The sequence below is a fragment of the Meles meles genome, chromosome 11, assembly GCF_922984935.1.
Source record: "Meles meles chromosome 11, mMelMel3.1 paternal haplotype, whole genome shotgun sequence".
Taxonomy (NCBI): Eukaryota; Metazoa; Chordata; class Mammalia; order Carnivora; family Mustelidae; genus Meles; species Meles meles.
Genome location: NC_060076.1, coordinates 37,169,226 through 37,189,912, shown reverse-complemented (window position 1 = coordinate 37,189,912; position 20,687 = coordinate 37,169,226). Strand labels below are relative to the sequence as shown.

The 20,687-nt window shown below is 50.9% G+C and overlaps 2 protein-coding genes across 3 annotated transcripts; both read right to left on the bottom strand.

The window, feature by feature from the left end:
- Positions 1–4,411: 4,411 nt before the first annotated feature.
- Positions 4,412–7,754, bottom strand: STOML2 (stomatin like 2). Its single transcript, XM_046021718.1, has 10 exons — positions 7,597–7,754; positions 7,219–7,356; positions 6,661–6,760; positions 6,465–6,523; positions 6,272–6,373; positions 5,984–6,118; positions 5,686–5,830; positions 5,487–5,566; positions 5,102–5,230; positions 4,412–4,688 (listed from the first exon to the last, which is right to left on the bottom strand). Exons 1-10 carry the CDS (start codon positions 7,639–7,641, stop codon positions 4,551–4,553), a joined length of 1,071 nt encoding a protein of 356 aa, XP_045877674.1. The 5' UTR covers positions 7,642–7,754; the 3' UTR covers positions 4,412–4,550.
- Positions 7,755–8,655: 901 nt separating this feature from the next.
- FAM214B (family with sequence similarity 214 member B) lies at positions 8,656–20,192 on the bottom strand. 2 transcript variants are annotated; one of them, XM_046023838.1, is made up of 9 exons: positions 20,066–20,192; positions 12,630–12,773; positions 11,411–12,379; positions 11,193–11,251; positions 10,898–11,003; positions 10,614–10,772; positions 10,352–10,420; positions 10,091–10,266; positions 8,656–9,942 (listed from the first exon to the last, which is right to left on the bottom strand). In XM_046023838.1, the coding sequence occupies exons 3-9, from the start codon at positions 12,302–12,304 to the stop codon at positions 9,789–9,791; spliced, it is 1,617 nt and encodes a 538-aa protein (XP_045879794.1). In that variant the 5' UTR covers positions 12,305–12,379; positions 12,630–12,773; positions 20,066–20,192; the 3' UTR covers positions 8,656–9,788. The 2 variants fall into 2 exon arrangements, with proteins under 2 accessions (XP_045879794.1, XP_045879793.1); XM_046023837.1 differs by lacking the exon at positions 20,066–20,192 and adding an exon at positions 15,608–15,855.
- Between the last annotated feature and the right edge of the window lie 495 nt (positions 20,193–20,687).

Sequence of the window (20,687 nt, the reverse complement as noted above, 5' to 3'; positions counted from 1 at the left end):
GAGAGATCACAAGTAGGCAGAGAGGCAGGCAGAGGGAGAGGGGGAAGCAGGCTCCCTGCTGAGCAGAGAGCCTGATGTGGGGCTCCGTGTGGGGCTTGATCCCAGGACCCTGATCATGACCTGAGCCAAAGTCAGAGGCTTAACCCACTGTGCCCTCCAGGCACCCAAATAAGATTTTTTAAATGGGCAAAGGAGGGGCGCCTGGTTGGCTCAGGCAGAAGAGCAGGCAACTTTTGATCTTGGGGTTGTGAGTTTGAGCCACGTTTGGTGTAGATATTACTTAAATAATTTTTTTAAAGATTTTATTTGTCAGAGAGACAGAGTACACACAGAGTGGCAGGCAGAGGCAGAGAGAGAAGCAGGCTCCTCGCTGAGCAATCTCAGGACCCTGGGATCATGACCTGAGCTGAAGGCAGCCACTTAACCAACTGAGCCACCCAGGTGTCCCAAAATAAAGAAACTTTAAAACACAAACATGTTTTTAAAAAAATAAATAAATATGGGCAAAAGATCTGACTAGACGTTTCTCCAAAGAAAATATACACATTAACATTGTACCAATTAACATAGGAAAAGATGCTCAACATCATTAAGCATCAGGGGAATATTAGAGATACCACTTCATACTCACTAGGATGGCTGTAAAAGAAAGGACAAAAAACGAGTATTGGCAATGGATGTGGAGAAATTTGAACCCTCATCCACTGATTTTGGGATTGTAAAATGGTGCTTTGGAAAACAGTCCAGCAGTTCTTCAAAAGGTTAAATATAGAGTTACCAAATGCCCCAGCAGTTTCACTCCTAGACATACATCCGAGAGAAATGAAAAGCATATGTCCACACAAAAACTTGCACTTGACAGTTCATAGCAGCAAACAACCCAAATGGCCTTCACCAATAGACAGATAGATAAACAAAATATGGTATATCATACAATAGAATATTGTTCTGCCATAAAAAGTAATGGAGTACTGCTATGTGTTATTACATGGATGAAACTTAAGTGCAAGAAGCCAATCACAAAATAGCATTTTATATTATTCCATTTACATGAAGCATAAAGCTACAGAGACAGTACATTAGTGTTTTCCTACAACTTGGGGAAGAGAGGAGTGACTGCTAATGGGTACAGGTTTCTGGTGGTGTGGTAGGGATGGAGGAAAGATGATGAAAATGTTCTAAAATGGTGATGGTTGCACAACTCTGAATACACTACAAATCACTGAATTTATACTTTAAATGGGTGTTTAAAAAACATTTTATTAACTATATATATAAAGAAATAAATTAAAAATAAAAGAAAAAAACATTTTATTTTTTCAGTGTTCCAAGATTTATTGTTTATGCACCACACCCAGTGCTCCATGCAATATGTGCCCTCCTTAATATCCACCACTAGGCTCACCCAACCCCTCCTCTCCCTCCCCTCAAAAACCCTCAGTTTGTTTCTCAGAATCCACATTCTCTCAAGCTTCAACTCCCCCTCCAATTTCCCCCAATTCACTTTTCCTTTCCTTCTCCCAATGTCCTTCGTTATTCCTTATGCTTCACAAGTGAAACCATATGACAACTGACTTTCTCTGCTTGATTTATTTCACTCAGCATAATCTCCTCCTGTCCAATCCATGTTGATAGAAAAGTTGGGTATTCAACCTTTCTGATGGAGGTCTAATATTACGTTGTATAGATGTACCATATCTTCTTTGGAAAGCTACTTTTTAAAAAAATATTTATTTGAGAGAGAGAGAAAGACAGAGATAATGAGAGCACAAGCAAGAAGGAGAGGGAGAAGCAGGCTCCCCATGGGGCTCAATGAGGGCTCAATCCCAAGACTCCAGATACCAGGACCCCAGGATCATGACCTGAGCCAAAGGCAGACTTTTAACCAACTGAGCCACCCAGGTGCCCCTCAGTAAAACTACTATTAAAAACAAAGACCCTGGGATGCCTGGGTGGCTCAGTTGGTAGCGGCTGCCTTCGGCTCAGGTCATGATCCCAGTGTCCTGGGATCGAGTCCCACATTGGGCTCCTTGCTCGGCAGGGAGCCTGCTTCTCCCTCTGCCTCTGCCTGCCACTCTGTCTGCCAGTGCTTGCTCACTCTCTCTCTCTCTGACAAATAAATAAATAAAATCTTTAAAAAAAAAATGTTTAAAAACAAAGACCCTCTCCATTGGTTTCACATTTCACAGTAAAGCCAAAGTTCTTGTAGTAGTCCTGCATGGTCCTATAAGTCTACACACCAGTTCTGGCTTCTCTGATTTATCTAGCTGCCACTTCTTTGCTTCCTTAACTCTGTTCCATCTATTGTAACTTTTTTGCTCTTCCAGTTACAATGGCCTTACCACCGTCACATTTAGAATCTCCAGGTTTCTCCCAGGTGCCCAAATAGGTCTTCCCCTCATCTCCATATCTAGCTCAAATATAACTTCCAGAGGCTTCCAGGAACACTCTAATTAATGTTACAGATTACATCCTCCTCTCCCACCTTCCTTCCTTTTCTTCTGTAGCACAACTCACCAGCATGTGAAATACTAAAAATCTTATTAATGATTTGTCCCTTCCAAACAGAACTTAAAACTTATTGAGGGATATCTGACTGGCTCAAGTGGGTAGAAAGTGTGACTTGATCTCGCAATTTTAAGTTTGGGCCCAAAGTTGGGTCTAGACATTACTTAAAAATTAAATGTTATAGGTGCACCTGGGTGGCTCGGTGGGTTAAAGCCTCTGCCTTTGGCTCGGGTCATGATCCTGGAGTCCTGGAATCGAGCCCCGCATCAGGCTCTCTGCTCAGCGGGGAGCCGGCTTCCTCCTCTCTCTCTCTCTCTCTCTCTCTCTCTCTCTGCCTACTTGTGATCTCTGTCTGTCAAATAAATAAAATAAAATCTTAAAAAAAAATTAAATGTTATAAATAAAATCTTAAAAGAAAAAAACCTTAAACTCATTGAGAGCAGGGAATTTAGTTCTTCATTATTATATATCCTTAGTGCCTGGCATGTATTTTGGGGTTCAATAGTTATCAAATGGTTAAATGAGTAAGTTCTAATTCAGACATATGTTGAAAAATGTCATCCCTTCACCTCCATCCTGATGGGTCTTTACTTCAGTTCAGGCCTCATCATCCCTTCCAGGATTGTTGAGGCCACCTTCCTACTGTCTTTCTGCCTCCCATCTCTTCTTCAAATACCCTGTCCACATTGCACCAGGTCAGTTGTATCTAAAACACTAATATGACTACCTTAATCTTCCTAAAAGAATTCAGGAAGGGAAAAAAGAAAACCTTCATGGCTCCCTCCCTATCCTAAGGCTGAAGTCCAAATTCTTCAGTATTCTATCTCCTTGTGCTGTGGACCTTGCCATACAGTTACACACCTTAACATCCCTCCCTTCGGCCTTAGCAAACTCTGAATGTTCCAACTTCTCTGGAACTGTAGGCCTCTGCATATTCCCAACCCCTAGCCTGGTGAAGGCAATTTTTCCAGCCTGAGCTCAATGGCAGAGTTGGCAGCCTTGTTGCCCACACCAGAACCTTCTTCCATCCTAGCACTTATCACTTTGTATCTATTTCCTTATCTGTCTTCCTGCCCAAACTGAGTCTGTGAAAGCAAGAACCACTGGGTGAGTCTAAACTGCTTTTGTAACCTACGTCTAGGACTGAGGTTGGCCTATGGTAGACATCATGAAATTTTTGAAGGAATAAGTATCTTCAGTTCCTGAAAACTCTTTAAGCATTCAGCAGGACTGTCCTACCGGCATAGTTCTGCCTCCCATAAAAAATCCCCCCAGGGGCATCTGCTGGATGGGTCAGTCAGTGGAGCAGAGGAATCCAGCATATGAAATACTTTTTTTGTTTTTTAATAAAAGGTTTTATTTATTTGAGAGAGCTTAGGAGAGCACACATATGCATGCAAGCAAGGGGAGGGACAGGAGAGGGATAACCAGACTCCCTGCTGAGCAGGGAACCCAAAGCAGGACTGGATCCCAGGACCCTGGGATCATGAACTGAGCTGAAGGCAGACACTTGAAGGACTGAGTCACACAGGTGCCCCAAGCAGGTGACTTTTTATCTTGCAGTTGTGAGTTCTATTCCCACATTGGGTACAGAGCTTACTTAAAACAAAATGAAACCAATCCCCCCAAACACCTGCTCAAATTCACATCCCCATAGTTAGCAGGAGGGGGAACTATACTCCCCAGCTGGCAGTTTAGTAGACCTGTGGCTTAATCCTTCCACCCTATCCCAAAGCTTCTCCTGAAGATAGAAAGGATGGTTTTATTTACATGAGGTTCATTCTTACTCTTGGAGGAATCAGCTTCCCAGACCTGAGGCGCCTAGAGAATGGAAGCGGACATCCACGGAAAACAATGGTGATTTTTTTCCCAACTTCATTCCCCAATCAAAGAAGACAGTTTCTGGTTTGCCACTGGCAAGTTTATTACATGATTCAAGTTCAAATAAAAAAATAATAACAAAATCTTGGCAGGGAAGCTAGAGCCAGAGTCTGGGAGTACTGTTTCCCTGTCCCCAGCCTCCCTGGCCAAGCCCAGCTCCACTAACTCAGTTTGACTCGATCAAATTCCTCATCAAGACTTCCATCTGTGCCCTGGACATTTCTGCTGCTCCCGCTGGAGACTGAGTCCTGGGCCCCTGGCACTGGGGCTTTGGTGAGGGCCCCATATACACCCATGGCCTAAGAAGAGGGACAAAGAGAGAGCCATGAGGACACATGAGAGAAGGCACAGCCCAACTCACCAATGACTAAAAAGAAAGTGGGGCTAGGCCTAATATGGTTGTTTTTCCTTTCTCTCTCTCAAGACTCAAACTTTTGAGCTGATTCTAGGAATCTTATAAGCTGTCAAAACAGGGTCACCCTCAAAATACTGGTGTAGGTATCTGCCAAAAAAAGAGATGTCTCAAGAGCTCCCCTATCTACAGGGGTGAGGAGAGTGTTTCATTCTTGGAGATTTATTCTCTACAGAGGCTAACAGGAGGTCTAGGTCTCATGGAACTCCAAAAGCCTCCATGGTGTGTAAGTTGTGATGGTGGTGGTGGGGTCTCAGTTTCTGGCATTGGTGTTGTGCTGGGTCCTCGGGGGATTCTAACCTGAGCCACCATACTGGTGACATCGCCGGGGTTGGAGGGCAGCAGAATAGTGTTGGAGTCCTTAGCCAGTTTGGAGAACGCACTGACATACTGCTCAGCCACAGTCAGTGAGGCTGCTGCATCTCCATTCTGTGGCCATAGGAAAAAACACAGATCACAGACTTGGACAAGGTGTTGGGGACAGAGGGTAGGTAGAGGGGAGGGGAGAAAAAAGAAGTAGGATTCCTGAAAAAAAGGATCAGATCACAATGCAGATCACAATACAAGAGGTCATGTAATCTTGCTCAACAGAACCCACAAAGGCAGGAACTTCTCCCAAGGGTAGATGAGAAAACCTCTTCCAGTGTCAATTCCTGTCCCCGACTCCCACCCTGGGGCCTCTTACATGTTGTGTCAGAGCTGCAGCCAGGATCCGAATAGCTTCAGCCTTAGCCTTGGCCTTGGCCAGAACTGCACTGGCCTCTCCTGGAAGAAAAGAGACAAAGCTTTACTCATGAGGTCAGGGTACATCAAAGCTCCTGTCACAGCACCAACCCTCAAAGATCCACACCCTGCTCCTCCCTCAGCCTCTACCCTCTGCGAACCTGCTGCCTGATTTATTTGTTCAGCCTTTTCCGCCTCGGAGGCCAGGATCTGTGCCTGCTTCTTCCCCTCTGCCACGTTGATGGCTGACTCTCGGGTCCCCTCAGACTCTAGAACTGTGGCCCGTTTCCGCCTCTCTGCCTCCACCTAGAAGCCCCCAACAAGCCTCATCAAAAAGAAGCCAGAATAAACTCTTACAGAGACCTGTAATTGTACCCATCATGATAGGGAACGGAGTCCAGGTACTCATGAGACTGGAGCATCCTGAAGTCCTCTTCCCCACCCCTCCCTGGCCCCCACCTGCATCTGCATGGACTCTTTCACCCGGGGTGGCACGTGGATATCCTTGATCTCATAACGGAGGCAGCGAATGCCCCAGCAGTCAGCAGCCTGATTGATGGCGTCCACAATGCTAGCATTCAGGGACTCCCGCTCCTGGAAAAAGAGGTATAAGTTCCATGGCTTCAACCCACTAATCAAGGGTCTAAGCTGAGAAGTGCCTCTGACTGATCTTGACTCCCAGAAAGGACTGAGAGTGAGAGAGAGGTATGTGTCTTCCAACACTAACTCTGGCCCAGATCCCCTTACCCGGAAGACTTTGTCCAGAGAGAGTTTGCCGAGCTCAGATCTCATGGTTGTCTGAGCTAGCTGTGTGACAGCATACTCAGGGTCTTCTACACCATAGCTTGCCTGAAAAGAGCATGGATAGTTTAAGAAGCTTGAGTGCAGGATTTTAGTGAGAAAAGCAACTCAGAAGCTGAATAAAGCAAGCAGGAGATACCTTGTAAGGATCCATGATTCGCAGATAAAGGACTCCATCGATTTGCAGAGTTACATTGTCTACAGGTACAGGAGTGGGAGAGAAAATGGGGAAAATCAGGCCTCCAATTTTCAGTCAACTCTTTCTCCTGAGCTCTGGATCTCCTGCAACCACATCCTAATGGCCTCAGAGAACCCGTGTCACCCTGCACCCTCACCGAGAGTCACAGCCGACTGCTCAGGCACGTTGATGACAATTTCCTTGAGACTCTGCACATATCGGATCCGGTCTAACACAGGGATGAGGATGTTCAAGCCCTGGGAAGAGGAGTCATGGGTCCTCAGAATGAGGGTTGTAGGGTTGGGATTCAAGCTAGGCCTGGAGTGGGTATGGAATCAACATGTGGAACATTCCAAGTATAGCAGAAAACTGGGGGTGTCAATGGTAGGGAAGCCCAAGAGGATAGGAATACAAGGCTGCACATCTGAATGGAAAAGAGAATCAAGGGAATGGGCACCAGCAGAGTAGCAGACAGGTGGAGCTGAGAGAGTAGATAGGGGTGATACCCAAGAATGGGGTCTGTGGGATGCTAGAGCGAACAGGAAAAGATGGTAACATGGGTATGAAGTTCAGCAGCCTGGGGTCGGCTAAGTCTGGCTGGGGGAGTTGGAAGCCAAAGGTGGGGGCAGGCTCAAAGGAGATCCCACCCCATTCGCCCATGTCATGGGGGAATTCGCCATCCGGCTGGCCCTGAGTGGGCAGAAGAGGTTCTCACAGGCTCCAAGATCCGATGGAATCGGCCCATTCGCTCCACCACCCAGGCCTCCTGCTGCGGCACAAACAGTACCACGGTGTTTCGGGGCAATCCAGAGGAGGCGCGACGCGGAGCACGACCAGAAGCCTGTACGGAGCCCTAAAGACAAGACAAGGATTAGCAGAGACCCCAGCCGGCGGGGCACCCCGCCCCTCTCTGCGCCTGTCCAGGAGACATCTTCCTAAACCGCGACCCTAAAGGGTCCTTCGAGAGGAACTCACGTGGATACCATGACCTCTGACCCCAGTTCTCTGACCAAACTTAGAATTCCGCTTCTTCCCAGGTAAGGACCCAGGTGCTCTCTGGCCCGACCTTTGGAGAAGATTCCCACGAACTCACCCTCAGCAAAAGGGCCCCACTCCCCCGCGCCGCGCGCGCCAGCATTTCCCACGGCCGAAGGACCTCCGGAACCAACGAGACGAGGAGCAGAGAGGTCGCTCTAGAATCCCGGGCCGGAGCCTTTCCTCCTATATTTCCACTCCCCAGACGTACTTCCGGCCGTCTGCCCCCCGCCTCCAACCTCAGCCAATCAGCATTATTTAGCTGAAGTGTGTATCAAATTGTTTCCTTGGAGATGCAGGCCTTCTAGTGAAGGCTGGAGGGTGGAACTCGTTCCAGTTCTCGTTGATCGAGCCCGGACATGGTGACTATACAGACTATTTTCCACGTGCAGCTGGTCCAAGAACACCTCCCACCGAATTCTTTACCTCTATCGGAGACTCAGTTTACCCTCCTGAGCACTCCTCACCGTAGCGAGCTGGGGATTGGAGCTCTTTGCTACGGTTGCCATAGTGACATTGTCAGGTAGCCCAGCTGTGTTGTATCCAGCCCTCCCACTAGGGGCTGACCCCATTCCTGTTGCCGTGGTAACTGGGCCTAACAATGCCTAGTGATTGGAATAAGATTTCCCCTTCCTCTGTGTTCGCAAAGCACCACAGCTTTTTCTACCTCTTTCGACCTCTTCCCAGTCAGTTTATCAGGCCTAGCGCCTTTGCATAGCGCTACATTCGGCCTTCTCTGGATCATGTCACTGGACACATCCCTGATGCTCTAGCACGTCTTTTAAGAGTCCTCCATTAAATCACTCTCATTTTACATTTCGGGGCACTTAAGTTCAAGAGGGGCTAAAATCAGTAACAAAAGAACCACTATAGGAATTCAGGTCTACATTCAGAGAGTTTAGCTTTTGTGGACTGAACCTTCCCCACCACCCAACCCCATTTATCTGAAAAGAGCAGGACCAGATCCTGAGAATCTTTAGGGCCTTGCCTAAGACTTCATGGCCTTAGGCCTCAGGTGTCCTCTTTGGAAAAATGGGCAGTCTGAGCTCCAGTTAGGCCCACCATCCCCATTACTATACACTCCCCAAGAGAAAAAGTAAGGTTTAGCTCAAGTTTCCAAACAAGAATTTATTCTTTCTGTTTTTGTTTTTTTCTTGAAAAAAAGTACCAGGTACAATTTTTTCCTTTTTCCTTTTTGTTCAAGTTTCAAGCAATTGCTTGTTCCCCTCAGCCCAGCCCCAGGAGTTAGGGCTAAGGCTGGGTCAGAATCTGGTGTAGGTATTGGGGTAGTTGGGAATCACATGACTGGGTGTGAGGGGTGTCCCTCACTCCAGCTGAGGTAGGTGGGTCAGAGTCTGGCCAGATGAGAGGAGGCACCCCGGTCCTTGGCCCTGACTCTGCCCCCTGAACACCTTCCTCAGTCAGGACCCCAAAGCAAGGAGACACAGGCAGGAAGAGAGGGACAACTGGAATCTGGAGACTTAGATGAGGGGTGGTTAACCTGTGTGTGTGTGCATGCATGCAAGCTCTCTCTCACACACACCACACAAATACAAGCTTGCATGTGCGCACATATGTGCGCGCGCATACACACACATACACACACACACACACACACACACACACACACAGAGCTGGCTTTCAGAGGGGGTCAGAGGGTAGGGGAAGTGAAAGGTATAAGATAGGGCACGGGAAGCTGAGTCTTTGGCTAGTGACTCAGTCCGTCTGGGATAACCTCTCTGCCGTCAGCTGAGGAAAAAGAGTTCTTCCCTAACCCCCACATCAGCTTCTTCAACTCCTGAGCTTGGAGCAATATCTGAGAGTGGGAATGGAGGAGGGGCAATGCCAATTACCAGATTTGGGAGGTTACCAAGGCAATCCAATTTGAATAAATTATAAATTAAAAATAAATAAAATAATAAGTGGTCCCTGCCCAGGACAGGGAGGCAACGCTGGCATAACTTGCCTGGGAACTTGGGATAACCTCGGGATAGCTCTGGTGTCTCCCCACTACCTAAGCTGGCCTGGGAAATCCAAGGGGGTGGGGAGGCACGTGGAGTACCCAAAGTAGAGCAGAGTGTGGTAAGGATCAGAAGCTTTAAATACCCAAATAATCATTTGGGCATGAGCATGGTGAGGCCTTTAATTCAAGCCTGAAGGATCTTTCGCCACCTTTCCACATATTTGCTCTGTTCGGGATGGAGCAGGATGGGCTGGTACTTGGCCCCCATGGGTTCAGGGCACTGACAATCAGGGCAAAGGTGAATAACGTGGGTTGTGAGGGGACTCAGTCACTGCCTGCAGTTCGTAGGGGAGCCCTGTGTCCAGTTCCAGGCTCCGGCGTGAAAAAAGCAGGCGGATGTCTCCATGCAGGCTTAAGCGGCCTGAGCGGGAGCTCCGGAACCTGGGGGAGGACAGGGTGATCAAAGAAAGGATAAAGGATACAGACAGTTTAGAGGCCAGGAGAGATCCTATTGGGAGAAGAGAAAACCCGGGGGTGGGGAAAATTCTTTCCCTGGGCCTTCCCAACCACCCCTGGGCACTGTCCTAACCTGAGGTGCAGCAAGTAGCAGAGGAGGCGGCAGGTGGGGCTAGCATTTCCCTCCTCACCCACAGGCACCAAAAAGAGGCGATGGCGAAGGAAGGTCATATGGGCAGCAGGCATGTCCGAGAAGTCAAAAGTCACAAGGAACATCTTCACCACAGTCTGGTTGGGGTTAAATAAGGTCTGGGGGCAGGACAGAACAAAGTTCATAGGGTCTAGGGGCTGTTTTTCCTCTCCCTACTCCCCCTCCCCCTCAGGGAAAACTTACCACTTGGATGGTGCCCACCTTGGGCACACTGTAACCCTTCCTCCCCAGGGGGTTCAGGTCCACGACACCCTAGAAAGGCCATGGAGCCATCAGCTAAGGTGGGGTTTCATCCATCTCCATAATCTTTCGCTCTGGGCCTGGCCCTCGCCCTCGCCCCACACAAGAGTTCTCCCCACCGGGCCCTGAACACCTAAAGAATCCCTTCCGCCACCAACCCCTCATCCTCCTCACAAGCTAACTTAGAGTTGAGGTCAGGTCATACCAGGAAGGGGGCCGGGGCATTTTGCTCAGAAACATCAAAGAAGGTGACAGTGACAGGCAGCGTGACATGCTGGGGGCAATAGGATCCACTAGCTCCAATCTCTGCCGTGAAGCCCTCAATGTGGCCAGATGGTGCAAAGCGTCCTCGCAGCAATGATTCCTGGGGTGGAGATGGGGAAAACATATTAGGAGACAGACACTAGCTGTTTTCCTTACCCATTCAAGCCACATTCCACCATCTCACTTCCCCCAAGGCCCCCAATCACAGAATCCAAGGGGAACTACCTCAAAGTTGCCCAGCAGGGTACGGCTGACGGCAGGGGTAGGAACAAGGGAGGCACTGGGGGGGCTCAGCAGGCCTGGCCCCTTCCGGAGGCTTCGAAGGGAGCTCCTGGTAGGGGAGGGGACACACAGTGTGTTGGCTTAAAGCATTCTGTTATGCTTACTCATGTCCTTGGGTTCACCCTTTGCCACTACCTAGGGCTCCTGCCCTGGGTTCCCCTACCCTGGGGTTGGAAAAGGATTACAGACTTTTGCCCCCTTTGCAGGGACAGAGCAGAGGGAAAAGCTGATCACTCACAGCTTCAGGCGACGGGCACCTTTCAGCCTCTGCCCCATGGGACTGCAGTCTGTTGGGTCCTATGGAGAGGAAAGATTACAAAAAGAGATTGGGTGGAGGCTAAGTATGTTTGTGAGCAGGAACTCATTACAAGCTCTCATAGGAACATCCCCCCAGGTCTTCACCTTTTCCCACACATGTATCTACTTAAGAGTAGACCATCTTCTCTCCTGGCTTACCAGCACAGGCTCCTTGGGCCCAGGCAGCAGATGGCTCCAGAAGGGTGTGGCTTTGGCATCAGAACTGTTGGCAGCAGGAGGGTGGCCCAGGGTTCCCCGGCGCCTCCGAGGGGCTGGCCCCTCATCCTCAGAGTTGACATCCAGGGCTTCTCCAGCAGGAAGCAGCCTTCGCTTGGTGGGGCAGGGGCCTGGAGGTCCAGGGCCAGGGGGTGTGTGCTCGGGACTATGCCCATTGGCAGTGCCAGGGGACTCCCTAGGCCAAGGGCTGCCCCCGTTGCCCACCCCAGCCACTGGGCTCTTACCCCCTATTTGTGCAAGACTGTGCAAATCAGTGTCAAATGTGTGCAGCTGGCCCAGAGGGGCTGGCCCTGGAGACTCCCCCAGGGACCCCTGTCCCCCTGGATCTGGGGAAGCCCAGTCTCTGGTGTGCAAACTGTTGCAGGAAGCATTTGATGGGGAACAGGGGGGACTTTGGGCCCCTGAAGTCCAAGGTGAGGTGGAGCTACTTCCCTGTTCCACAACACAGAGGCCATGATGGCAGAAATGCTGGCTGGTCACACCCAGTCCCAGCCCCAGTCCCTCTGGGCCTAGTAGCCTCACAGTAGATGGTTCTTCAGGGGGTAGTCCCTCTCTGGCCCCCAGCCCAGGACCTCTCTTCAGCTCCCTGGGAACCTCAGTGGGTGGGGCCGGCCGTTTCAGGGCCCTATGAGGCTCGGAGGCACCAGCTGGAGGGGAAAAGATGGATACCTGGTAGACCCCGGGGGATGTCGCCCCCCCTGCTGGGCTGTAGCCCATGAGCAGGCCACCCTGGAGGGCCCCCTGCCTGACTGCAGGCTGCGAAGGGCCAGCCTCTGGTTCTGAGGATGGAGACGGCTCCGCCTGCACGTGGCGCATGAAGCCCCCCTTGGGTCAGGGGGGCCCCCCCCCACAGCCTTTATGCTGGGCCTGGGCTGGGGGGCCTGGGGACATCTGTGCAAGAGAAGAGAAGAAAAGACCGTCAGAGGAATCAATGAGTCTTCTCCCTTCCACCTGAGTTTCAGATCCTCCCCCAGGCTGAAGAGGTGACCTTGTGGGGTTCCTGGGTGTCCAAATCCCCAGAAAGATTAATGGAATATTGATCCCATTAATAATAGACCAGTGCAAGAACTTCTAAGAGGGTAATATATTTAGCTCAGGTTTCTTACTGGACCTGTTTCCCCTCCCTTTCCCTGGCACTCACCCCGATGAAGAGGCCTTAAGCCTAGATGTGTGTTCCCTCTTCCTGACTGATGCCTTGCTCTCCTAGCTTGCAGTCTGGTCCATTCCCGCTGCACTGGCAAGGTGACTGCCACCATTCCGTGCAGCTCCTGGGCTCAGCCAGACCCTGATGAAAGAAGAGCAGACATAAGCCAGAATGCCTGGAGCCAATGGTAAGGCTCCTCTCCAACTGTGAGCTCCCAGACTACCCTCCAGGATATCCTTCTCCCATATGAAAAGTTTTTCAGAAACAGAAGAAGCAGTCTTGGGATCCAGAGCCCAGAGGGCAGAGCTGGGCTAGGAGTCAGAGAGAGGCAGGTCTCCATTCAGTGGAGTAAGGATGTGAGAAGTAAGTTGTGGCAGGATGACCACTTATCAGGGCTACCAGCAAAGAAATTTCTGCCCTGAACATGAGGGGGGATGTAATATCCCAGGATCCAAGAGATCATGCTACCTGAGAGTTGGTCAGGGCCAACAATAAAAGAATGAATTCTTTCATTCAGCCCTCCGAGCCACTGAGTTGTATAACTCCTTCCCATAAGTCTATCTCCAAAGGGACAGTGCTACCCCAAAGCCCTAAGGGCAGAGATCTCGCAGAAACTCACACCCCATGAGCACTCCTCAGAGGTACAAACCTCAGATCAGCTCAAAGGTGGCCCTTCGAATGTAAACTCCCAATTGCCTCCAGTGGTCTATCCCTTCAATAGGAGGCAACAAATCTAATCAAAAACAAGTGGGGGGGGAGTGGAGGAGGCACTGCCAGAAGGCACTTTCCAGGACCTACCCTCCCCCTAGGCCCTGCAAACTAGAGATAAGGCAGGGGCAGTCAGACAGCCGGAAACAACTAAGACTACCTCTTCGCTTTGCCACAACATGTTCCACAAACAAAAATGCAAACCACTGTTTTTCTGCCAGGGCACAAGATGGTCTCTACTGACTGGTTCATCCCCAGGATCCCATACTAGGTGAAGGGAATGTCAAATTGAAGGCCATCTTCCTTTATGTAAGGAAATATTGCCTCCAGGATCAAGCTTCTCCTTTGTGCAGTAGCCTGTACTGACTGCTATCCACAATATGTCTTCCCCTTCAAAGAATATCCCCTGTATGCCTACCTAAGTCCTGTCCTTACTCCTTGGCTAGCCCAAATGCCATTCCCCCCAGAAAGTCTACTCTGGCCACCCTAAGCCATGAATCTCTCTCTCTCTCCTCTGGACTCTACCTAAGGCAGTGTCATTATCTACTGTAATCCAGTGACAGTTTTGCTTGCTCTTGTAAGAAATCTCTTAGACAGGAGTGCCTAGGTGGCCCAGTCAGTTAAGCATCTGACCTTCGGTTTTGGCTCAAGTGATCTCAGTGGCATGAGATGGAGCCCCGTGCTGGCTCCACACTCAGTGTAAAGTCTGCTGGAAATTCTCTCTCCCTCTTCTCTGCCCCTCACACTTATACTCTCTCAATCTCTAAAATATATAAATAAATCTGAAAGGAAGGAAGGACGGAAGGAAAGAAGGGAAGGGGAAGAAAGGAAGAAAGAAAGAATTCTCCTAGACAGACTATGGGGTTCTTCAGGATAGGTTTGTGTTCTGTTCCTCCACCAAACTTCAAGTATAGGGATTAAGCACATAGCAGGGCTCAAAAAAGTAGAATGGAAGCCCCAGAGATCTCAGCAGTGCATCAGTCCTGGCAGTGCAGGGAAAAACTCCCGGAATGAGAGAAGCAGAGATATTACTTGTATAGAGAGAGTCAGCAACAAGAGAGGGGGAAGTGGAGGGCAGGGAGAAAGGGAAAGAGAGCTGTACCCCAGAGACTGAAAAGATTTCTATGCCAAGTTCCTATCATTGCATCTAACACTACCCTATTTCACCACAATTCATTAGAAGTGAGACCCCTAAGAAAATTCTGGTTTTCTGTGGTGGTTGAGGTATCTGGAAAGGGCAGAACTCCAATGACAGTATTGTCAGTGGAGCAACCTGTATTCATCTCTACCCCTCCTTTTCTCTACCCAAACCATACAGATTCAGAAAGGGCCTCTTCTATAACACTCCACCCCCTGGTCATCCAAGTTGGCCTCTTGAGTCCTTGCCCTGGGGAAGCCAGGTGATGACATGATGCCCCACTTGACCCCTGCATGCCTGGCATCTGCTTATTTTCCCAGAGCCCTCTCAGTTCCTGCTTTGTCAATGAGAAGCTCTAAGACTCACTTCCCTGCTACCCAGCCTGTCTGGCTCTGATCATGGCTTCAAGCTGACTCATGGGGCAGGACTGTGGAGGAGGGGGGCAGAGTAGGCCAAACCTCACTCTGTATAGGGGGTGGGCAGCAGCTGGTGTCAAACAGCTGTGCCAGGCTGTGGCTGGCAAGGACTACAGTTCCCAACATGCCCAGGGAGCAAGGCCAGCAAAAACAACAAGTCCCAGAATACCGCGGGTTCTGTACCTAAGACACCTGCTAGGCCTGGGAGGTGGGTAGGTGGGTGTTGGTATAGATATAAGCTCCAGGCTCACTCTCCCTTTCCCTTCAGTATTAAAGATACCCATTTCTACACTGATCAAAGGGTGACAGGAAAGAGAATTCCTCTCCATGTGCTTTCTACCTTCATCCAGTTGAGAGAGAACAGCCAGCTGCTCTGCATTTTTTCCCCATACGTGTCCACACACGCTAGGGGGGCTACTCCCATGGACCACCACTGTGATTACAAAAGTCAAGCTCTGCTCTCTCACCAGCCCCTTGACCGCTGGCCTAAAACCCTCTACCTTCAGCGGAGAGGGAGCAGATGTCAGCACCTCCTCCAAACTAAGCCCGGCCAACTCACCCCTTTTCCTGGACTCCTTGTTCTGGATTATTCCCCCACCCCCTGCTTAGTCTCCCAGGTCCATTTTCACCCCTCTCCTCCCCAGACCCTGGGACAGGCCCCATTCCCTAGTGGAGCTTCGGAGATTTGCTCTTCCCCCCTAGCACGCACTCACCCTGCTCTTAAATTGGCTCCGCCGCGGCGGCCGCTGCTCCGGGCCCTTCCGTCCCGTCCCGGTCCCTCCCCTCGAATCCCGGGTCCTCCCCGCCACGGGCCCCCAACCCAGACAAAGGGTGGCTCAGGCAGAGCTCTGCTCTGCTAGGCTGTTCTCTGTTCAGCTTCGTGTGCAACACTAGCGGGCTCTGGAGCCCGCAGCCCCCCAGCCACTGCCGCACCCCTCCCCGCGACTGTCCCTCCCGGTGGCCGCCCCGGCTCCGCGCTGCCGACTCCGCTGCCCCTCTGACTCACAGGCCATTTCCTACCAGCTGATGGGGCCGCCCGCCCCGCCCAATGCCCCAACACCCCCGCCGCGGAGAACGCGGCCGCCACGCCCCCCTAAGACCACGCCCTCCATGGGCAACGATCATGCTGATTGGCCCATAGGAGTCCAGCCTCTCCACGACCTCAAGTATGAGGCACGCCCCCTTCAAGAGACGCACGCCCATTGGTCCACAAGGGGGCAGGCCTACCCGGGACCACCCCGCCCATCTCCTTAACCCCTCAGCTGCCGGAATCCAAAGGAGCTCCCTCCCCTTCCATTTAACCCTTTCAAAGGCTTGGGCCTCCCACTTCTCACCTCCACCCTACCTCTTCCGACGGTATTTAATAGGACGCCCCAGGGCTTTCATAGACAAGTTCGACAATCTCCAAAGTCGGCCTGCTCTTCCCACACCAAACCCCAAATATGCCCACTCCCATTCATCTCTCCTTTCCTTGCAAACCAGAGCTTCAGAGACCAGAGGACTGCTGAAGTCTAGAAAGCTTCCTTCATGCCAGAACAGATGAATTAGTCCAGCAGTGGGGCCTTGTGTCCTTCCATTGAGAAATGGTATTCTTCCTTTTCTTACTCTATATTGATGTTCTTTTGCCTTCATTAGAGGGACCCCAAGGACTCCTGAGATAGGGATACATTTTAATTCAGGGACCTACACATCCTTTTTTGTGTCTCTGAACTACCATTCTGAGACCAGACTGGTTTGTCCTTTCTACCAGTACTCTCTTTATAGGAGACAGAGCACCCAGGGGAAGTGAGATAGTAAGGCTTCTGCCATTAGTGGGGTGAGATGTGCCAAACTCTTCCGATGGAGCTCACTTCCATGACTCATAGCTCCCTTGAAACTCCCTATCCTCCCCCTGAGTCACTGGGCTCCAGGCTCAGGCCAGAATCAGCCAAATTAAGTGGCAGCAGAATCAGCATTCTTAATTCTTGTCCTTCTACTCTTTAAATGACCAGGATGGGAACCTCTGCATGAATGGGGCATTAAAAGATACTTTTTTAGAGGGGCTGCTTTAGGGGCAAGCTAAGAATATGTGTAGCCTGACAATCGTCCCCTCTGTACTTGTTGATAAGTCAGTTTCCAAACTTAAGAAGCTTGTTTCAGTCTTTCACAGAAGCAAGCAAACACCAGAATCAAAAGAGGGAAGACTTAGGGCATCATATCAGTCAGAGGAGTATGCAACTCTTGATCTTGGAGTGGGGAGTTCAAACCCCATGCTGGGTGTAGGGATTACTTACAAATAAAATCTTAAAATAATAAAAACACAAAACAAAAAGGGAAGACTCGAACTGATGCCTGGAGAACTGGCATCAGCGAGGGTAGACTCTCTGGTTGTGCCTCCAGAAGAGGGGGAGTCCATTCTTCCATAGTTCAGAGCCCACAGAAGGCCCAACATCCTTGTTTCTACCTTGCCTGCGCTGTAGGCCGCAAGGGCCCAGAGGTTATCAGTGTGCAGTAAAGAAAGGCTCCCCTCCCCCTACTTCCTCCTTCAGCTTTAGACTTAGGAAGAAAAACTAAGTAACCATTCTCTCCTGGCCCCTGTCTCCTCATCTCAGACCAGGAGAAAAACCCTGAAAAATAACCCAGTTCTGGTGGACTGACTTCTTCATTGGTTCTCTAATAGTAAGGAACAGGATTCAGGAAATTTTCAAAATCCTGAACAAAATGGCAGAGTACTAAAGAAAGAACCTGCCTGCCTTAGTAAAAGCTTACTGGGAAGACAAACAGACACAGAATGCTATAGGAAATTAATAGTCCCTTGGTGACGCCACAGAACAGGCAGTAAGTTCTGTTTTACTGCCACTAACATAGGCCAAGGCCTTAGTTACTTGCAAAGGTCAGGGGGGCAACAGTTCAGTGGGAAGGATCAAAGATGTTCTAGGCTTCTCTGTACCCTAGGAAAACAGCATGATACAACCAAGAGGCCCTACCTAGCTGCCCCAAACTCTTACCCTGCTTTATTTTTTCATAGCAGTTATCACCACATGGCCTCTCTCTGCCTCACACACGCACACGTATTTCTTTCTCCCCCTATTAGAATGGAAGCTCTATGAGAGCAGCAATGTTGTTTCGTTCATGCCAGTATTCCCAGAATCAACATCAGTGCCTGGCACATAATAGCCACTCAATAAACATTGGCTGAAAGAAATGATGAGCCCTGGGCTGCGTGAACACAATCAGAAGGCCTGGATCCTAATTCCTGCTCTTTCAGTGTGAGACCCAGAGAAAGTCAATCTCTTTGGCTGTAAATTTTGAACTCTGTAAGATGAGGAGTTTGTATAAATGATGGCCACTGAGGGCCTCTGCAACTCTGGCCTTATATTGCTATGTTTCTAATAGCGATTGTTCACTCAAATTCATTTTCAGAGGATGGACCCAAATGCCTGAATGCCCTCCCGCTTGTATTGAAGCAGAGAGGCTATATATTCCAGCCTCAGCACAGCAAACTGATGCCCTTTCTCTGCATGCCCCACCCACTCAAACAAATGCCTCAGTCCTGAGGAAGCTGGAGTGTTTGCCCTAGGCCCGCCTCTCTGAGAGACGGTCTGGGAAGCTGTGTTGCCATAGCAATCAGCTCCTCCTCAAAAGGCTTCAGCCTGCCCTCCCTTACCCCACCCTACCCAACGGCTTTGTCTGGCCTCAGCACCCCCTCCCTCCCTGGCCAGTCACGGCTAGAAGGAGGTTGGCTAGGGGCTCCGTTCAGTAACACTGTCACACATTCAGCCACTGTGGGGAAGGCTGGCCTTTTTCACCCTCTCCCAGAGAGCCCAGGGGCAAATAGAACTTTGGCACTATATCAAGGCTCCTCAGGAAACCTGAGGGGCTCCCTGGAGGTCTAAGTCCTAGTCTCCATTCTGACCATCAGCTTCCAAGCCAGGAGTGTGGGAGTCATTCTCTTTTCCGTTTCTAGCTAAGGCTGGAACTTCATATACTTTCTGGAATTCGGTCTGCCATAGTAGCCCATCTCTCAAAAATATATCCAAGACTCAGTAATTTTCAGCCTTCCTACAGAAGCCCATTTTTTAGGTCCTGGGGTTCCCCACCCAGGAGAAGGAAAAGAGTGGGGAAAGTAAGTTTGTGGCAAGTGGTGAAAAAGTGGCAGCCAGTCACTTGTGGAGGCTGTTGGAAGAGATATTGGTAGGAGTGGGGTGGGGTCTGGGCCTTGCTGCTGGTAACTAGGGTCTGTGGCCATTGAGCACAAAGTTCCGGGCAGGGCACAGCTCCTGGACGGGCAAGTCCCAGGCCAGGCCCCAGGGCGAGGAAGGAAGTGGGAAATGAGCACACCCAGAGCATAGGGCAGGGCAAAGTGGGGGAGGGGGAAGACAGGGACCAAGGCAGGCTTCTGGAAGGAACAGGAACTAGAGTGGGGGTTAAAAGGAACACCAGCTGGGGGAAGAAACTCCAGTCTCACCCAGACAGATCCAAAGCCAACTGAGGAGACAGTCACAGAAGACCTAGTAGCAAGTGGGGCCTGATCCTCCCTAAGAGTGGTGGGGTCTGATCCTCTCTAAGAGTGGTAGTCTGAAGGTGTTATTAGGAGCCAAGGAGCCAGGAGCACTAGGGACTGGCTTCTTTACCCCACCAATTCCATCATACCATTCCTAGAACACAGTACACAAGCCTCTTCCTGAGTCTCTACAAAGCCCCAGGACTTTCTCAAAGGACTGGTGGTTCTTCCCCCCTCAGCTGGGGCCTACAATCTCTTCCCCTCACACAGTGCCCACAACCCCATCCCTTCTTTCTGTGCACAGCCCCTCTGTCCCTCCATTTCTCCCACACTCTGGACCACCAGCTCTTCTCCATCATACAGCACCTGCTTTCCCCAAAGCAACTTTAGATCCCCTCCCCCTCAAGTACAGCCAGTCTCCAACCCTCCACATCAGACAGCGACCTAGCCCCCTCACACTGTACCTCCACCCTCGGCAAAACACTCCGGTCTCTACCCCACAAGGGCCCCCTGGAGAACGCACCTGCTTACCCACACATTAAGTCCTCCAAGTCCTCCCCCAACTCTATCTTCCTTCCCCCCACAGCAGTCCTCAGATTCTCTCCTTCTCTAACATGCCCCCCACCTCCTCTTTGCCCAAGCGCACCCCCATCCTTGTCCCTCCTTCCACGCGCACCCCACCCCACACCTGTAGTTCCGTGAGTCCCGTTGCACCTGAGGAGGTAGTGGGTTGGGGCAGTTGCAGAAGAGGCCCTAACCGCAGCCTCCGCCTGCAAACCTCACCCCTTCGGTGCGAGCCCCGCCCCCGCAACGCCCAAGCCCACCCCCTCCCTTGTCCCACCTCCCACCTTCTCCAGGCTCGTCCCCTTTCCTAGTTTCTTTAATTCCTTTGGCTCCTCCCCTGTAACAAGGCTCCGCCCCGTGGCTCCGCCCCTTTTCTCCACTGCGTCTCCCCAGGAACATCCGCTTGTCACTAGCCCCTTCCCCGATCCCCGCCCTCTTCTGGTTTCTTTGCCTCCTCGCCGGGACCCGCCCCTCGGATTCCAGCCTGGCAAAACCCAGGCCAGGCCCTCTTCGACCGCGAGCCCCGGTCAGTCTCAGAGACCCTCCTACCCCCGCCCCTTCGCCGGTCCGCCTCACCCCGGCGCTAGAGCTCCAGCCCGGATCCGCGGGCTCTGATTGGCGGCGGCGGCCCCAATGGATGGCGAAGGAGACAAAGTGGTGGCTGCAGGTTGCCCGAGGTCCCACCCCGGCCACGTGCGGCTTCTGTGATGACAGGTCTAGAGGGGCGGGGCCTTGGCCCTCAGGGT

Excerpts from the sequence above, each read along its gene's own strand:
- STOML2 (XM_046021718.1), bottom strand. The coding sequence starts at position 7,641 with ATGCTGGCGCGCGCGGCGCGGGGGAGTGGGGCCCTTTTGCTGAGG. Across the intron at positions 7,357-7,596 it reads GTGGGGCCCTTTTGCTGAGG|GGCTCCGTACAGGCTTCTGG; the intron begins GTGAGTTCGTGG and ends TCTTGTCTTTAG. Across the intron at positions 4,689-5,101 it reads TCACCAGTATGGTGGCTCAG|GCCATGGGTGTATATGGGGC; the intron begins GTTAGAATCCCC and ends CCCTCTTCTTAG.
- FAM214B (XM_046023838.1), bottom strand. The coding sequence starts at position 12,304 with ATGCGCCACGTGCAGGCGGAGCCGTCTCCATCCTCAGAACCAGAGGCT. Across the intron at positions 11,252-11,410 it reads GGCCCAAGGAGCCTGTGCTG|GACCCAACAGACTGCAGTCC; the intron begins GTAAGCCAGGAG and ends TCCTCTCCATAG. Across the intron at positions 10,267-10,351 it reads AGGTGGGCACCATCCAAGTG|ACCTTATTTAACCCCAACCA; the intron begins GTAAGTTTTCCC and ends TCCTGCCCCCAG.